This window comes from Bos mutus, chromosome 10, assembly GCF_027580195.1.
Source record: "Bos mutus isolate GX-2022 chromosome 10, NWIPB_WYAK_1.1, whole genome shotgun sequence".
NCBI lineage: Eukaryota > Metazoa > Chordata > Mammalia > Artiodactyla > Bovidae > Bos > Bos mutus.
Window position 1 is genome coordinate 10,566,497 of NC_091626.1, and position 18,326 is coordinate 10,584,822.

Genomic DNA, 18,326 nt, shown 5'->3' on the forward strand with positions numbered 1-18,326 from the left:
TTGAATTTGTAATAAGGCACAGCGACAGATGGTGAAGGATTAATACACTTGGAGTGACTACTAAAATAATTTAATCTGTCAGAAAATGGCTCATTAAAAACGTATTTGTTCCTAGAGGAAATTTTTTCTTCATTAAAATGAGTCAAGGACGATACCCCCATGGCTGTGCTTTCCAGGCCTTCTAAAGGCCCTACTGAAACAACTGAGCGGAAATAAGGGTAGTTACGGGAGGGGTGTCTTTGGAACCCTGCCTTCCATGTCTCTGGTTGCAGAAGAGGGGTGCATGTGATTGAGAACAGACAGGCTGCAGCCTAGGAAGTCGCTGGTCTTAAATCACCTCATCTTGATTAATGAGGGCAGGAAATTTAACGTTAACTAGTGTCAAGCTTCTCTTCCCTTGGCCCTGACGCTGTTCCCCAGACTCTTACCCACCTCCCTCCCCACCTCACTGGTTCCTTGTCACTTTCCAGGCCGCCCTGTCCCTTGTTCCTTCTTCTGTTCTGCCTGTCCCTTCAGGTACCGATCCTGCTCCTGGGCTGAGCTCCCAGGTACCACCTCGTACCCCGGACGCCCTTATGGAAGGATTGCCTTTCTCTTAGGTTTATCATTATCTTTTAACCAGGCCCACTAGGATATGGATATGAGGGGAGAACTCATGTTAACCAAATACATATGGCAGAAGACATTGAACTGGGACAGTCTTGAGTTCAAGTCCCAGCCCTGAGACCTTGGGCAAGAAGGGACTTCGCTGCTCTAAGTTGACTCTTTTGTAAAATTGGGTATTGATGACCTTGCATCATCACTGTAAGGACTGGAGAAAATGCCTTTAGAGTCTGGTCTGGAATAACTGTTACTTTAATGCCTATTCTACTAGCAGTGAAGGCTTCCCCTCAGCAGCTGGTGGTGGCAGGGAACTTGGGTAGACTTTTTCAGAGGAATGGAGAACGCACAGACCCAGCAATGCACCTGTGGGAACCTTCTCCTGTTAGGGGATATGAACAGAGGTTAAGCACCTTGGAAGGTTCCCTGTGTGGTGGAAATTGATCTAGAAGACCGTTAGATACAGAGATATGGGGCCAGGATGATAAGGAAAGTGCCTCAACAGCCTCTCTCCCGATGCGTGCATTTATTTCCACTGGAGAATGTTTTGACAATAATCCCAAATTACAAATATTAATACAAATAAATACCCTTTGAACCAGGAATTTCACACTAAGAAACCAGAAGGTCAAATGTACTAGAATTTGTCAAATGTGCAGAAGGACAAATGTACTAGAATTCTTTGTGGCAGCATTGTTTGCAATAGAAAAAGGTTTTAACAACTTGACACCCACCAGTAGGGGACTAGTTGAATTAATTAAGGCACATGTATTCCAATTTATGTATAATAGATCTGTGCCCATTAAAAAGAATGACACAAATCTACATGCAGTGATATGGAAAGAGTCCCAAGATGTAATATAAATTTTTAGAACTCAAGGTGCAGAGTAGTATACATGTGTGCTACCAGTTGTGCTAAAGGACAAAAAAAAAAGGAAAAGAATATGTGTTTGCTGGTCTCTGCCCAGCATGTCTCTGGAAGTATTCAAAAGAGTGGTTTGCCTGGATTCATGAGCCCAGGAGCAGGAGGGAGCTTTCACTCTGCCTTTGTATCTTTTGAATTTTGAACCGTTAGACTACAATATTCAAAACACAGCTTAATAGTTTTAAAATCCTCCCCACAAAGCCTCCTGGCTCTGGGCCTGTGTACAGGAGCAGAGGCCCTTGTAAGCCCCAGCCTCCCACCAGGCTCAGCGCCTGGGCTTTTGACAGGCTTTCTTTTCACAGTGTGGGGTCGGCTGGGCTGGTGATGGCTACATCTGTGGAAAGGATGTGGACATTGACAGTTACCCTGATGAGGAGCTGCCATGCTCGGCCAGAAACTGCAAAAAGGTGAGGGGGACGAGCAGGAGAAGACACACGCAGACACACGCGCGAGCACATATGCACACTCGCTCTGTGGCTTTCCAGAGCCACATCTTATATCAGGGAGGGGTTCTGTGGGTTCCATTCAGAATGTATTTTTAAAGTAGCTGCATCTCAAATGTAGCAAAACAGCCATTGACAATAAAGTCAGATAGGTACAGAGTGTGTTGAGGTCAGAAATAGTTTTTGATTTAGATGGAGATGGGGTGGGGAAATGGGGAGAAGTTGGTAAAAGGGTACAAACTGTCCATTATGAGGTGAATGAGATCTGTGGATCTAATGTAGTTAACACTGTACTGTATGCTTGAAATTTGCTAAGGGTAGAACTTACATATTCTCAGCAAAATAAACGTAGGGATAAATATGTAAGGTGACAGATATGTTAATGAAATCAGTGGAGGCATCACTTCATAATATATACATGTATCAAATTATCACATTATACATTTTAAATGTCTTGCCATTTTGTCAGTTAAAATACCTCAGTAAAGCTGAAAAAAAGACAAACGTACATGTCCCTCTGAGCTGTGTTTCTCCAACTTAGGACAACTGCAAGTATGTGCCAAATTCTGGCCAAGAAGATGCAGACAGGGATGGCATTGGAGACGCCTGTGATGACGATGCTGATGGAGACGGGATCCTGAATGAGCAGGTAGGCACCTGCTTTGCTGGGAGGGTCTGGGAATGGCCACGTGCCAGAGATGGTAGAAGAAAGTCCATGAAGTTCACTGTTTATATGAATCATCCCAAATGTCCATTTCCATGCCTGTGTTTCCACAGCACTGTAACTTTTTCTTCTAAGATTCCAAAATGTTTAAAATACAAAACTGAGGAGCTTTGACCGCCTGAGGTCTGACATCTCGTGCCAGCAGCAGGGGGGTGGGGTGGGAGGAGGTTGACTGGCATCCACCACAGGACCAGGCACACAGGCGGTCTCAGTAAATGTCGGTCTCGGGACCCTTTAGGATAACTGTGTCCTGACCCACAACGTGGACCAGAGGAACAGTGACAAAGACATCTTTGGGGATGCCTGTGATAACTGCCGGAACGTGCTGAATAATGACCAGAAAGACACTGATGGGGATGGGAAAGGAGATGCCTGTGATGACGACATGGATGGGGACGGTGGGTTTGCCTCGCGTTGTCTTTTCCTTGGGACCTATCTGTGCTTTTCTCCTTGTTCTCTCTTATGAGCAGGAACAGAATTGCTGATTCTGAAGGCCTTCCTGCTCTGGGGGGTTCTACATGGCCTGAGCCTGGGGGACCCCAGGTCCACTTATTTTTGTCTACTTATTTCTCCCATGTTTAATAACCTTCATGCTCCAGGAACTCAACATCATTGCCAGAAGCTGTAGGAATCCCTTCAAGCAGTGTCTTGTCAAGGCTGTATCTTTGGAAGACATCTGTCTTCTCAGACTACAGCTTCCTCCCTCCCACCGTCCTTCTCAAGCATAAGAGCCCTAGAAGTGGAAGATTGAGGGAGAGGGGCAGAGCAGGATCAAGCACTGCAGCCCCAGGTCAGGCTCCTCATGCAGAGAATCAGGTCTTTTCCCAGAGAGTGGAAAGGGCCATCAGGCAGGTGGCTGTACCAGCCAGCTCCAGGGTCCACTGAAGGGCCTCATACTTTGGTCTGTGTGAGTAGTACCCCTGGAGAACAATTCTAGAGCTCTGCAGGCCATAAGGAAGGACATTTGTTTCTGTATAGCTCCCATAAAACACAGATGATTGTCATCAAAGTATAGGCTGGATCTGATCATTTCTGAAAAACATATCACTTTATAGGACCTTGAAGGAATATCCTTTTAGAAATACACTATACCCACCAACACCCTACTCCAGAAAATTCACACCTCTCTAAAATGCAACCTTACCTTCTATAAGCCGGACAGCTGGTAAACCAGCTCAGCAAAATGAACAGAAAAGGCCCTGAGTTGTAGCATTTGCATTTCCATGATATAAATACCACTCCCACCATCCCTGGTTCCAAGGTACCAAGAGGAGATGACACAATTGAACAGGAAGCTGGGGAGAAATGGTGTGAAGGGCCTGGCTCCAGCCCACCACCGCCCAAGCCCTGGGGCCCTGGTAGTAACAGACCCACGAGCTCCTCCCTCCCCAGGCTTGGCCCTCTTGCCGCCTCATCTGGTCACAGTGATAGCCCTCAACACCTTGGACAGATTCTAACTCGCTGGATAAATGCCACAAGTCACTGTTCGTTTTTGAGCCTCCCAGAATTCATCCTTTGATGTTACCTCAAGATAACTGCACCCCTGGAGAAGGGAATGGCTACTGACTCCAGTGTTCTTGCCTGGAAAATCCCATGGACAGAGGAGCCTGGCGGGGCTACAGTCCAGGGGTCACAGAGAGTTGGACATGACTGAGCACGCACACACAGCAGATAACTGCTGGAAGGGGTAGTGCTCCCCGAGGATGGCCTGGGCGGATGCCACTCCCCGCGTGCTGGCCTAATCACTACAACTCCTGAAAGTCTGTGCTCCAGACCTTTCTGTGACATTCGCCTGACTCAGGGAAGCATTCCTCTCTTGAAGGAATAAAAAACATCCTGGACAACTGCCAGAAAGTTCCCAATAGTGACCAAGAAGACAGAGACGGTGACGGTGTGGGGGATGCCTGTGACAGCTGTCCTGAGGTCAGCAACCCAAACCAGGTTAGTAGGACCCAAGGGAAGCCGAACCCCAGGCTGAGCGCCCCATGCAAAGATGCACTTTAAGACCAGCATCTGGAAGAACCCAGCAGAGCCCACCAGCCCCGTTTGCTGCTGCTCCCTTCCTCCTAACAGCAGAGGTGATAATGTTGTATACGTAGGACTGGAGGTGATGAGAGGGACACTGCAGGACATCTGGGGCCCTCTGACTCATCTCACAGGCTGTAGAGTCCCTCTGATGTCAGTCCTAGGAATCTAAGGATGCCCAGAACAAGTTTTTTTTTTTTTTTTTTTCCTGCTGAAAGGAAAATGTAACGGAAATTAACTATGGGGAGCCTCATGTCCCTTTCATCCCCAAACCCCTGTGTATGGACATTTCAGATTAGGTTCAATCAGCGATGTGCAGTTTCTCTTCTCTCTCCTCCTTCCTGTCTGGATCCTTGGATGTGATGTGTCACATATTTTGAAAGCCCTGGGAAGGGGTCGTCATTGTTGCCCTCTGACTCACTCCTGTTCTGGCTCCGCTCCAAAATACAGAAGCAAAGCAAAACCTGCTTGCTTCATCCTCGTGTCTGTGGTTGGCCCCCTTCCGACCTGTGCCGGAGGGCCGCGTCTGCACCTGCCCCCACACTGCCCCGGCGCCCTTCTCCAGTCAGCTCATCTGGTGTGTAGGCAGCCCGTCCTTGGAGCTTGATATTTTGGAAGGCTTTTTTGAAAATTCAGCATTGTGCCTACACCAATATGGTGTTGTCCTTTTGCAGCTTGCACCACCCCAATTTCAAAGAAATAATTCCTGAGATCCAGTGATGATGGGCCAGGCCTGCCTTCTCCGGAACGTTCTGTGCAGGCCTAGGGATAAATAACACGTTCTGTTCCCTTTGCAGTCTGACGTGGATAATGATCTGGTTGGGGACTCCTGTGACACCAATCAGGACAGGTATGGCATGTCTCCCAACTGCATAGGACCAGATGAAAAATCCAGAGGGAGTTTTCTCTCTCAGAGCTTTCTGCTGCTACCATGCTTTGGGGGCTCTCTGGGTAGATTGAGTTGCTAGAGGAACAATGGCTGTCTTTGGTCAGGGTCACTGCACCTCTGTGGATGGGGAGTTGACTGTATCTCCACATGGGTGGGCCACGAGGCACTCGAGCAACTGAGACTCCATCACAGGAGAGGCTGTGTGGCATCCCTTGTTAGAGATGGGCTCTGGAGCAACACACCTGGATGTAAATCCCAGTTCTCCACTTAACACATCAGCTAAGGCAATGGCACCCCACTCCAGTACTCTTGCCTGGAAAATCCCATGGATGGAGGAGCCTGGTGGGCTACAGTCCATGGGGTCGGCTAAGAGTCGGACACGACTGAGCAATTTCACTTTCACTTTTCACTTTCACACATTGGAGAAGGAAATGGCAACCCACTCCAGTGTTCTTGCCTGGAGAATCCCAGGGACGGGGGAGCCTGGTAGGCTGCCGTCTATGGGGTCGCACAGAGTTGGACACGGCTGAAGCGACTTAGCAGCAGCAGCAGCAGCAGCAGCAACCTTACACATCAGCTGCCCATCTCTCTGTGCCTCCATTTCCTCATCTGTAAAATGGGGCTAAAACTGGAATGTAGCTCTTAGGACTGTTGTGAAGGTTGAGCTAGTTTATGGAAAGTACATATCACAGTTTCTGTTACATGGGTATTAGCTCTTTTGCTATTGTGTGTTCTTTCAGCTCAGGGAAGCTTCACCATCAGCCCCAAATAGAGAGCTGCCAGCTTGCTGAGAGATCTTTGTGATTTCATTGTCTCTGGAATCGTTTCATTCAGTCTTCTTGGGTGGAATTGTTCTATGCAAATGAATGCTGTCAGCCCTTCTCATCCCACATGGATGGAGGCCTATGTTAGGACAAAGAGCTGGATCTGATGCTATAAGAACATCAAAAACGTAGACATGGGCAGCTCTGCTAGAGGCACCTGCGGTCCGAGACTCTGGACCCTGTCATCTCCATAGGGAATCATAGGGGGAGCAGGACAGGGATGAGGGAGGGAAAGGGTCTGAAAGGCAAAAGGAACAAGGTAGCTTCCCTCCTCAACTTCTCCTTAGAGGCTGCCCTACAGCCAGCAGCTCTGAAGCCCAGCCTTGCTCAAGGATAGATCCTGTCAAGCCCCATCTCCATCCACGTGCTCCATGTCCTTGCTGCAGAGTACATGCTGGCTAAGTGAACGTCAGCATACTTATCAGTCTGTCTCAATTTCTTCATCTGCAAAGTAGAGATAATTACATGCATCTTAAAAGTGATGGTGCAAATGAAAGATAATGTGGGTAAAGCTCCCGGCACAGTACTGGCCCCTGGGTGACCTGCAGAAAATGGTAAGTGAGGTATTTTTGTTCCCACACCATGAGGAGAGGCGAGTCCGTGACAGGCTGACACAGGATATCTCTGTTGTTGAGTGGAAGGTGGGACTGGTACCCTGACAACTTCCCTCAGTGATGAGCATCACGAATGTTCCCTGTTGCAGGTCATCCTGCACTCTGATTGCCATCTGAGTGCTTTCTAAAATATCCTGTCCCACCAGCCTCTAGAAGTTGCCTAAAATAAATGACTCATTTGCTACATTTTAATTCCCACAGACTTGAGGACAGAAACTGCTTGGTTTTGCATAAAAACGTTCGGGGCTACATGGCATGGCTGCTGACGGCAGTAGCTCAGGCTTATGTTTTGGAAAACAGCCCTGCCACAGGCCCAGGAATCCCGCTGTTCGAGCCGACCTGACTTTCCCTGGGTCCCATCTGGGAAGCCTGGCCTAGAGGGCGTGCACTGGTCCCTGGCCTCCTTTTCCCATCCCATTGTGGGGGTAGTTGCTGGCCCAGGATGGGCCATGCGTAGAACTGGTGAAAGGAATATCTGCTGTAATCCCGAGTAGTCATAGGAGGCCACTGTCCACTCAGGGAAGCTTGGGGACAGGGCACACTCTTCCCCTGGTGGCCATCAGGCCTGGAAGGAAATTGAGACTCAGAGACTGAGGAGTATGTTGAAGTCCACTTCTTGTGCACTCACAGCTGATGCTTCTCGGGTCTACTGGCCAGGCATGGTGAAGAGTATTAGAAAAGGAAACTCCACAGGGCCTCCCAAGGGCTAGGCCCCTGGAAGTGGTTTTTCATGGAAAAAATGTAATATGCACTATTCTAATCAGCCTTCAGTCTTCAAGCCTGCAAGGTGGGCTGTTACTGTCCGCATGGCCCAGAGGGGGATGCCAAGTGTCGTGTTGGGGCCACGTGCACAGCTGAGCCAGGGCTCTCAGCCAGCACTTTGGTGCCCTGCCCGTCCCTCTGTTCCACTCCCAGAGTCTCTGCAGGGATCGTAGTCATACCAGGGACTGAAAGGAGCATTTGGTCACGGAATCACAGAAATTGACCCTTATTTTGAATAGAAAAGATCTACTTGTTGCAACAGGTCGGGAAAGTAGGAAATGGTCTCTGAGGCCCATAAGGCAGCCTTATCTCAGGACCTGTGAAAGTTGCTCAGTCGTGTCTGACTCTGCGACCCCAAGGACTGCAGCCTGCCAGGCTCCTCTGTCCATGGAATCCTCCAGGCAAGAGTACTGGAGTGGGTTGCCATGCCCTCCAGGGGATCTTCCCAACCCAGGGAGCAAACCTGGGTTTCTTGCATTGCGGGCAGATTCTTTACTGTCTGAGCCACCAGGGAAGCTTGATAAAAGACCAAGCCTGGTTAAGACCCCAAACCCAAACCCCTCCTCCTAAGAACTGGGCTCCTCGTGTCCCCTGCTGAGCTGTGACGTAGCCCCTCCCTCCCTTCTCCCACAGCGACGGAGACGGGCACCAGGACAGCACAGACAACTGCCCCACCGTCATCAACAGTGCCCAGCTGGACACGGACAAGGATGGCATTGGTGACGAGTGTGACGATGATGACGACAACGATGGCATCCCAGACTTGGTACCCCCTGGCCCGGACAACTGCCGGCTGGTCCCCAACCCTGCCCAGGAGGACAGCAACAGTAAGCGGGCTCGGCCCAGGGCTCCCCTCAGCCAGGCTCACGGCGGCCCACCTCTGTCAGGGTCCAGCTCCTCCGAGCAGCCACAGCTTGTGTGGACAGGAGAGCCCTGGGAGCCACGCGTCTCCAGCTGTCAGAGGCGGGCACAGCCCTGGTCTGAGACCACATGGGGCAGGGAAGCAACCACACGCTCCCCCTTGGGGCCTGCCCACCCCTTTCACCAGTGTCCCAGCGGGAGCAGGAGGGAGAGGAGGCCAGGGCAGCACAGGCGGGGGTGGGGTTCACAGGCTCCGATGCCTGCAGGGGACAGGTGTGCACAGGGCCAGAAATGAGATGGCAGAGTTGTGAGCACGGTAAGCGTGCCCACGCCGCATACGCAAACTCACGTCTTGATACTAATACCATCCTGTTAGCTGGACAAAAGACACTTTGGGCTAGATTCAGCCTAAGGGTCACTGTAAATTATTCTGAGAGAGTGTCTGATGGCCATAATTTCCCTGCTCTTTATGTCATAGTCCAGAAAGTACTGCAGACATTTGCTTACGTAAGGTCAGACTTAAGATCCACCCGTCGTTGAGGTGCGATCCTAGAGGACACCCAGGGTTTCTTGTCAGGTCAGCTTTGAACAGTTACCCTCACGCTGCTGCTGGCAAGTCCTTCTGACCACCTGCAGTGGGGTTCAGCCACCCACCACCAGGATCCCAGGCCTGGCTCAGCCACAGCTGACTCCAGGACTTCTCTCTCCACGCAGGCTGAAGACCTAGCCCTGGCGCTGGGCTCTCTTTGGCTCCTGTCACAGAGGGGGTGGCATGGGGGTGGTGGGCATTACCCAGCTCCCCTCCTCCATTCCCTCAGGCGATGGAGTGGGAGACATCTGTGAGGCAGACTTTGACCAGGACCAGGTCATTGATCGGATAGACGTGTGCCCAGAGAACGCAGAGGTCACCCTGACCGACTTCAGGGCCTATCAGACCGTGGTCCTGGACCCTGAAGGGGATGCCCAGATCGACCCCAACTGGGTGGTCCTGAACCAGGTGAGTGCCATGGGGCTGGCGATGGCTCAGCTTTGCCTCTCAACACAGGCTTTTTTTTAAAACTAATTTTTATTGGAGTATAATTGCTTTATAATGTTGTGTTAGTTTCTGCTGTACAGCAAAGTGGATCACCTAGACATACACATATCCCCTCCCTTTGGCCCTCCTTCCCATTCAGGTCTGAGTAGAGTTCCCTGAGTAGGTTCTCACTAGTTATCCGTTTCATACACAGTATCACTAGTGTGTAGGTGTCAATCCCAGTCTCCCAGTTCCTCCCCCCAACACAGGCCCTTCTGAGAGAAGTGGGTTAGAGGGTGCCGACTGTGAGCCAGGCACTTTCCCACCTCACATTTATTCCCCACAACAGTCCTGTTGAAGGAGTGCTTTAATTAGCCTCATTTTACAGATGTTGAGCTCGAGTCTTACAAAGCTTGAATGATTCCTCATGGTAAAACGGCAGGTAAGCAGCTGAGACTGCTGGATTTGGGGCCTAGGCAGTCTCCCTAGACCCATGCTCCCAGTCTCTGCAGCAGGTGCCCCTGTGCGTTCGCCTCCTTGTGGAACTAAAGAAGGCAGGCACAGAGAGGCACCCAGCAGACATTCATTAAAAGCCACCCAGCAGGCCACATTGGATTGAAAGCAATAGCAGCAGCAGCATGCATTAATATCGACATTCGTTTTTCTCTTTCTGACTTACTTCACTCTGAATAACAGGCTCTAGGTTCATCCACCTCAGTTCAGCTGACTCAAATTTGTTCTTTTGTGGCTAGAAAAATGGTTACTGGTGAACCTATTTGCAGGGCAGGAGTAGAGACACAGACACAGAGAACAGACTATGGACACGAGGGAGGGAGAAGAGGGGACAAACTGAGAGAGCAGCGCTGAGACATGTATATTACCATATGCAGAATAGATGGCTGGGGGGCACTGCTGTATAACACAGCCTAACCCCATGTTCCGCAGCCCAGAGGGGTGGGAGGGAGGTTCAGGAGGGAGGGGACCTATGTGTACTTACAGCTGATTCATGTTGTTGAATGGCAGAAACCTGGAGAAGGAAATGGCAAGCACTCCAGTATTCTTGCCTGGAAGATCTCAGGGACAGAGGAGGGTGGCGGGCTGCAGTCCATGGGGTTGCAAAGAGTCGGACACGACTGAGCGATTGAACAACAACATGGCAGAAACCAGCACAGTATTGTAAAGCAATTATTCTCCAATTAAAAATTAAAAAAGAATTTTAAAGCGTATGTTCTCTAGTTAAGAGTCTATTGAATCAACTCAAGTGACAGTTTTAGCAAAACAGTTTCTACTCAGCACTGAGGTTTTGTTTTGTTGAAAAGTGTATGTTTTCTTTGAGCACATAAGAAGGTAGGGCAGTTCTTCAAATAATGAAATCTTTACATGGAGCTCAGACATCACTGACTTCTCACCGGTGATGCCCGAGAATCTGAGCTTCCTCGAGCTTATTCCATCCCCTCTGAGGTTAATCTTAACTCCTGCATTTCTCTCTGCAGGGCATGGAGATTGTGCAGACCATGAACAGCGATCCTGGCCTGGCAGTGGGTATGTCCAGGGCCTCAGTCACCACTTGTGTGGAATTCACTCTTTCCAGCTACCCGCGTGGCTTGTCTGTTTTTCTCATCTGCTTTGATCTTTACAGGGTACACGGCTTTTAATGGAGTTGACTTCGAAGGGACCTTCCACGTCAACACCCAGACGGACGATGACTACGCTGGCTTCATCTTTGGTTACCAGGACAGCTCCAGCTTCTACGTGGTCATGTGGAAGCAGACAGAGCAGACATACTGGCAGGCCACCCCATTCCGAGCTGTCGCGGAACCTGGCATTCAGCTCAAGGTACTCGTCTCCCTTTCTTCTGGGCCCTTCACCCTCCTTTTAAATTCTGTGTTCTCCTATATGGCATTCATTAATAGAAATTGATGCATTTGTGCTCAAATCTGGGAACTCTGCAGCCCATCCAGGGGGCCATGCCTTCGCTTCTTTGTAGGAGCTGCATGCTCCCCTCTGGGTGAGAACGTCTGACCCCAGAGGTGGGGAAGATTTAGGGGTACATCTTCGAGCACAGTCCCCTTGGAAACTGACTAATGTGTTTCCTCGGGTGGCCAACTTTGTACAGGAGGGCTGGGAAACCATGTCCGTCACTCCTGCTGGGAGGAAAGGCAGAGGTCAGAGCCCTCCTTGGCCAAATGTGGGGAGCGATGGGGCTGACAGCAGGGAAAGCACGGACCAAGGTAGTGGAATGCCGGCCAGTGCTGATCACTGAAGGCTGGGGATGACCACAGCAGAAATGGCATTGAAGCGTTTACGCCTTGTGTCCAGATTCAAGGCTGCCGGTTGCACCCATGAATCCCGACCCCATCACCTCCCCAGGGATACGGGATGCAGGAAGTGCGGTCTGTGTATCTAAGACCTTGCTCGTGTCGTTGTCCAGGCCGTGAAGTCCAAGACAGGTCCAGGGGAGCATCTCCGCAACTCGCTGTGGCACACGGGGGACACCAGTGACCAGGTCAGGCTGCTGTGGAAGGACTCCAGGAACGTGGGCTGGAAGGACAAGGTGTCCTACCGCTGGTTCCTGCAGCACCGGCCCCAGGTGGGCTACATCAGGTAGGCGCTGCGCCCCCTCCTCCCACATCTCAGAGCCTTCGCTTCCCTGAGCAGACAGCTCCCGAGGGCGAGCCAGGACCTCAGGCTCCCAGAAAAGAGGTAGGAGGAGGACACCCCGCTCAGACTGACCACCTGGATGGTAGGGCCACCTGGGGGTAGAAGGACCTTCTGTGGGGGAGGCATGGGCACCAGAACAGTCTGCCCCTCTGACCCGTGTGAGGCAAGACTGACCCTCATCCACCATCCTGTGTGGTCCCTCTGGACCCTGTATCATCACTTACCTCAGCATTTCGTGCTGCAGTGAGTCCCTCATGGTCTGATAAAACTCCACAAGAGCAGCACCCGTGTCTCATTTTATCTTGGTCTCCCCTGCGCCTGACATAGCAGTGACACATACTGCCCTCGGCATGAACTGACCCTCTTGTGAGCCCACGTTCTGCCTTACTTCCCTGTGAAAGTGTTAGTTGCTCAGTCAAGTCCGACTCTTTGCAAGCCCCTGGACTGTAGCCCACTGGACTCCTCTGTTCATGGGATTCTCCAGGCAAGAATACCGGAGTGGGTTGCCATGCCCTCCCCCAGTGAATCTTCCCCACCCAGGGATTGAACGTGGGTCTCCCACATTGCAGGCAAATTCTTTACCGTCTGAGTCACAAGGGAAGCCCTTGGAATTTCCCTGTAGGACTGTTTAAAAAAACAAACACCTATTCTCAGAAGCTAGGATGTCTTAGAACCACATCTTTGACATGTAGTCAATGTACTTTGGAGAAGAAAATGGCAACCCACCCTGGTATTCTTGCCTGGAGAATCCCAGGGACAGGAACCTAGTGGGCTGCTGTCTATGGGGTTGCACAGAGTCGGACACGACTGAAGTGACTTAGCAGCAGCAGCAGCAGCAATGTACTTTCTTTCTCATTCCTCAGGCTTACAGATCCACACCAGCTTATGTAGCACTTCTTCAGGAAGAGGTGCTGATTGCATTTTCCTGACCGGGGCAGGAAAGCTGCCGAGTGGAAAAAAGGAAATCATGAAAGCTAATTCATACTTTGTCTTTCTTTGAGACTTTACACCAAAAGTGGTATCTGTCTAGAGGGAGGTTGTCATATTCTCAGCCCTATTAAGCTGCATGCCCCCTTTTTTATAACAAATATTTTGAAATGCAGCCTCTTCCATCCCAAATGAAGTCATAGAAAATATTACCTACCTGCATGATGTTAAGGATCAATCTGATCCCTAATGGAGAAATAAGATTTATAACAAAATAGTGTAAGTGCTTGGACACAACCGTAGCAGAACACACAGTGAGGCTGCTGCTGGCCCGTGTACCTAGAATCACTGCAGAGGTGACGTCCTGCTACAGCTCGTGGGTTGTGGCCACAACGCGGTATTGCCAGCAGTGTTGTGAATTTCTAAAATAATGAACAGCTACAGAGAAGGACAAATATCGTATGATACCTCTTAGGTGTGGAGTCTAATAAAAGGGTACAAGTGAACTTTGTTACAAAACAGAAGCAGTAGATGTAGAAAACAACCTTATGGTTACCAGGGGGGAAAAGGATGGATTGGGAGGTCAGACCTGACATATGCACACGACTGTTTATAAAGTAGATAATAAGGACCTACCGTATAGCACAGGGAACTCTACTCAGTACTCTGTAATGTCCTTTATGGGAAAAGAATCTAAAAAGAGTGGACATAGGTATAACTGACCTACTTCGCTATGCAGCAGAAAGTAAGACAACATTGTAAATCAACCACACTCCAATAAGATGAATAGGGAACAGCTTAATTTTTAAACAGGACAGTGAAGTACAGTTGACTTGAACAATTCAGGGGGTGGTTCCCAGACCTGCAATGGACAAAAATCCACAGATGCTCAAGTCCCATGGTCGGCCTTCTGTATCTGTGGTTCATATCTGCAGATTCAACTACCCGCAGATCATGTAGTGAAATAGTATTTATCGGGGAAAACATCCACATATTAGTGTGCCCATGCAAACCTATGTTGTTTAAGAGTCAAATGTACTCAACAGTTTATCAGTTTACCCTGGAAAAAAATCAGTTGATATTAGTGCAAAAATACTTGATATTCACACCTGAGTTGGGTTTTAAGCCCAGATAACTAGAAACAGGCCAAGGGTCTGTTCCTACCCAGGGGTCTGGAGGAGCACCCCAAAGGTGTCTGGATGCAGGACAGGTTTTCATTGTTCTCTCCAGGGCCTTGTAAGCCACCCAACATCCCTGCCTTCTGCCACTAAATGCCATGGTTACAGCCCCAAATGCCCCCCACCCACATTTCTAAAATCCTGCTTAGGGAATGCTGTTCCTCCCGAGGAAAATCATTGCTCCTGGATCCCAAAGAGCAGTGGTTTTTAAGTATGATGTCTGGACAGGGTAACTCACTGCACAGTGAAGTCACAAAGCCTCTTGGTCCTGGGTCGTATTGTGCTTTCTGATTCATCAGTGAGGACCCATTGAGTTGGACTCAGTGCCCAACCTCATCTAGGCCTTTCGAGGGACAGAAGAAGGGCAGATGTGAACAGGTGGTCCCTGACCTCATGGATCTCCCAGTCTAGCAGGGAAAGGGGAAGAGAGCAGCCGGAAGCACAGCCCAGGTCTGAGAAAAAACGGAAGATGAACCAGAGCAAAGACATAGGTGGCCAAGAAGTAGGACCCCCGTCTCCTGATGGGTGGTTCCTCCTGACCTTGGTTTGAAACCCACTCCGGCTGTGTTGTCCACAGGGTGCGATTTTATGAAGGCTCTGAGTTGGTGGCTGATTCTGGGGTCACCATAGACACCACCATGCGTGGAGGCCGGCTCGGCGTGTTCTGCTTCTCCCAGGAAAACATCATTTGGTCCAACCTGAAATATCGCTGCAATGGTAATGCACATTCTTGTTACTGAATAGTATTACTACTAGAAAAAAAAAAAAAAATCAAACAATGCCACCTTATTGTATAGCACACATCTCTCCCAGAAGCCGAAAGTCATGCCACATATTCCTGAAATCTGAGGGTCCCTCTGTGATCCAAGCAAAAGGCAGATCTCACGTTTCCTATTTGATAGATGAGGAGATGGAACCCTAGAGAATTAAACTATTAAACTGCTTGGCTTGGGACATAGGGTTCTGCGAGAGATGGAGGCAGATTTAATTGAGAGGCAGCCTTCATTTTCATATAGCTCAAACACAATCATAAACTCAAAACCCATTCTGCCTGCTCATTTTCTTTTGGCCTGTGAATGACGCTCCTGGGCTTTAAGCCAACAGTTCAAAGCTGCCTGAGGTAGAAAATGGCTGCGGGGTTGGGGAGTATGGGGGGTGGTTCTTTGGGGGCTTGTTGGGCGGGCTGACAGCGACCCCTACAGGATGCCTCCCAGCTCGAGATGCACTAGGGCTGGAGGGAGCCTTCCTAATGCCCCTGTGCCTGTCCCCCTTTGCAGACACCATCCCAGAGGACTTCCAAGAATTTCAGACCCAGAATTTTGATCGCCTGGATAAATAAATGGAGGACGCAATCCGTAACTGCTTTTCCAAACACTAAAGTCATATGTTTTTTAACTTCCTACAATTTTCTTTGTATTCAGTGTGGCTTTCTTTTTGCCCACCCAGATATACCAAACTTCTTATATGAATGTGGCAATAAAGAAGAGATGATTTCTAAAAACCATGTTACCCAGACATCACTCCCACGTGGCTCAGGCTTTGACGGGGACTCTGCTGTTCTCTGTGGAATCCACAGACAATCGCCAGGGGATCTTTCTTCCTCAGTCGTGAGGTTGACCATGTACATCAGTCAGAAGGCTCAGGCCAAAGGTCTCACCTTCTGTTTCTTTCACAGAGAAGCCTGACAGTTCCTCACCTCAGCAGCCTCCTTATTTGGGGTAAGGAACCTCAGAAACACTGCTCAGGGACATTATTCCTATGAAGACTTTTCCTGACCCATCCTGGGTCGTTTGTCCAATTCTTTCTTATACCCTCTCCACCCCACACGCCTTCCACCCAGACCTCTACCAGTACTTTCAACAATTGTGCTTTTTTATATATTTGGCTCCCCCTAGTGGAATGTCAGCTAATTGAGAATTAAAGGACCACGTCTTACTACAATCTATATACTCTGAATACCTGGTATGGAGATTACCTGTCCATTTTTTGCTAGACGGCTGACTCTTAAGTAATAAGGACAATAATGTATATGGATATGAGCCCTCCTACAACTCAGAAAGCTGCTCACAACATACACTATCTATGGTGGTATCAGCAGCCTCACTTTATGTTCAGGACAGAAACTTGCCTGATTTTTACATTAGTTCTTCTCCCATTTCATTTGTAAGGCAAATGATCCAGGCAAATTTTTTAAATAAATTCCCTTAGATTTCTGTTTCAAGAAATATTGCTGGGCGGCAATATATTCTCCTATTCCAGAATTCCCGGAAATACCTTAAGTTATAAATAAAGGAGAAACACTGTCACCATCATTTTATTATGATTTTGGTAGAAACTACAGTGGCGTATGCATGACGGATACAAGACATGGAGGATTTTGGTCCACCTCACACGTAAAGCCTACAGGTGTAGGTTGCTTCAAAAGTCGGGACTAGGGTCTTCGATCTGGGTCTTCAGTGACGGGACACAGCTTGGGCCTGTCCACCAACCCCCTGCTTGCTGACACTGTCTAATCGCCCAGGCAGACCCTGCTACAGGAGCCGCCTCCCAGGGTATCGGAGCTGCACTGCTACTGTGACACATCTACAGATCGATCCCAATTCAAAAGAGTCCAGGAAGGAGAAGTAAATTCGTATGGTTGGAGAACGTCATCTCTCAATCCTCCCCCCTTTTCCTTGCTTTTTGTGTCTCACTGAAAGGTTATTTCCTGAGCCCTAAGGCCTTCAGGAGCCCTCTGGCCCTCCTGGTCCTCCACCCACTCTATGGTATAGAGTATACCTTTATAGGTATAAAAGCTATTTTATACTGTAACATTTTAGTGCCCTTTCTCTGGAGGCCTTGGCACTTTACCAGGCGATATGTGATGAAGGCCAAAGACTCTGGGGGATTTCATGCTAATCACTGAATTGCATGCCAAACCCTCTACCTTGAAATATTAATACACTCATTTGTAAGAGGAAAATGTGTTAGTTGATCAGATATGGATGTTAATTTGAGCTGAAGTCTTATGGTATGTTGATCTGACTTTCAGTGACACTGGTGTACTTATCAGATCTGTCCTGTGCTCCTGTATTTCCCGTACACTTCCTCCCTGAGGCTGGCTGGACAAGGAGGCAGCCTCCCTGCTGGGCATTCCTCCCTAAAAGCAGTAGTCCACAGGAAAATCTCTAGATAATCAACACTTTGGTGTCTATGAACACGACAGTACCGTGGGCTCACAGGACATTTAGAACATAATTCCATACCTCGGAAGCCTATTACATTGCGTATATAACTTTTGCCTTCCCACCAATTAGAGGGCAAAGTAGAACAGGTAGCCCCCCTGGTGTGTTTAAACCAGAGCATGCCAGTTCGTGAGAGCTAGTCTTGGAAATTTTGTGAGCCAGCTGTTAAATCTGTTGAAAGTTTGAAATTAGCCATCATAGTATTTACACCACAGAAATCGGCAAACACTACAAATTAGATCTCCAGATTGCTGACTGCCAAGCATTTACCAACACACGACTGGGTACTCTTACCTTATTCCTAGTCATTCTTCATCATTGGAAGCTGGTGTAGAAAGCTTGAAACGTTCAGAAAACTTCTTGTTTAAGAAGCAGAGAAGTACTCCTAAAAGAAAACTTAGGAAAGAAGCTCTTTGATCTTGGCAATGACTTTTTTTCCAAAAGCATAAACAACAAAAGCAAAAATCAACACACGGGACTATATCAAATTCACAAGTTCTGCACCAGAAAAGAAACAATTAACAAAATGAAAAAGACAATTTTTGGGAGAATGGGGGAAAAATTTTGTAAACTGTATATTGGATAAGGGATTAATATCCAAAAATACATATACTGAAAAACCATTCAACTCAATGAAAACAATCCCGTTGTTAA

The 18,326-nt window shown here is 48.8% G+C and overlaps 1 protein-coding gene across 1 annotated transcript in view; it reads left to right on the plus strand.

The window, feature by feature from the left end:
- Positions 1-15,949, plus strand: part of THBS4 (thrombospondin 4) — a 54,075-nt gene extending 38,126 nt beyond the window's left edge. The window contains exons 11-22 of the mRNA XM_070377272.1: positions 1,828-1,932; positions 2,510-2,617; positions 2,931-3,090; positions 4,515-4,633; positions 5,515-5,567; positions 8,440-8,633; positions 9,486-9,664; positions 11,176-11,224; positions 11,322-11,518; positions 12,114-12,286; positions 15,026-15,165; positions 15,726-15,949. Of these exons, the coding sequence (XP_070233373.1) occupies positions 1,828-1,932; positions 2,510-2,617; positions 2,931-3,090; positions 4,515-4,633; positions 5,515-5,567; positions 8,440-8,633; positions 9,486-9,664; positions 11,176-11,224; positions 11,322-11,518; positions 12,114-12,286; positions 15,026-15,165; positions 15,726-15,787 (1,539 nt within the window). The 3' untranslated portion in view covers positions 15,788-15,949. The remainder of the gene's footprint in view (positions 1-1,827; positions 1,933-2,509; positions 2,618-2,930; positions 3,091-4,514; positions 4,634-5,514; positions 5,568-8,439; positions 8,634-9,485; positions 9,665-11,175; positions 11,225-11,321; positions 11,519-12,113; positions 12,287-15,025; positions 15,166-15,725) is intronic.
- Positions 15,950-18,326: the final 2,377 nt, after the last annotated feature.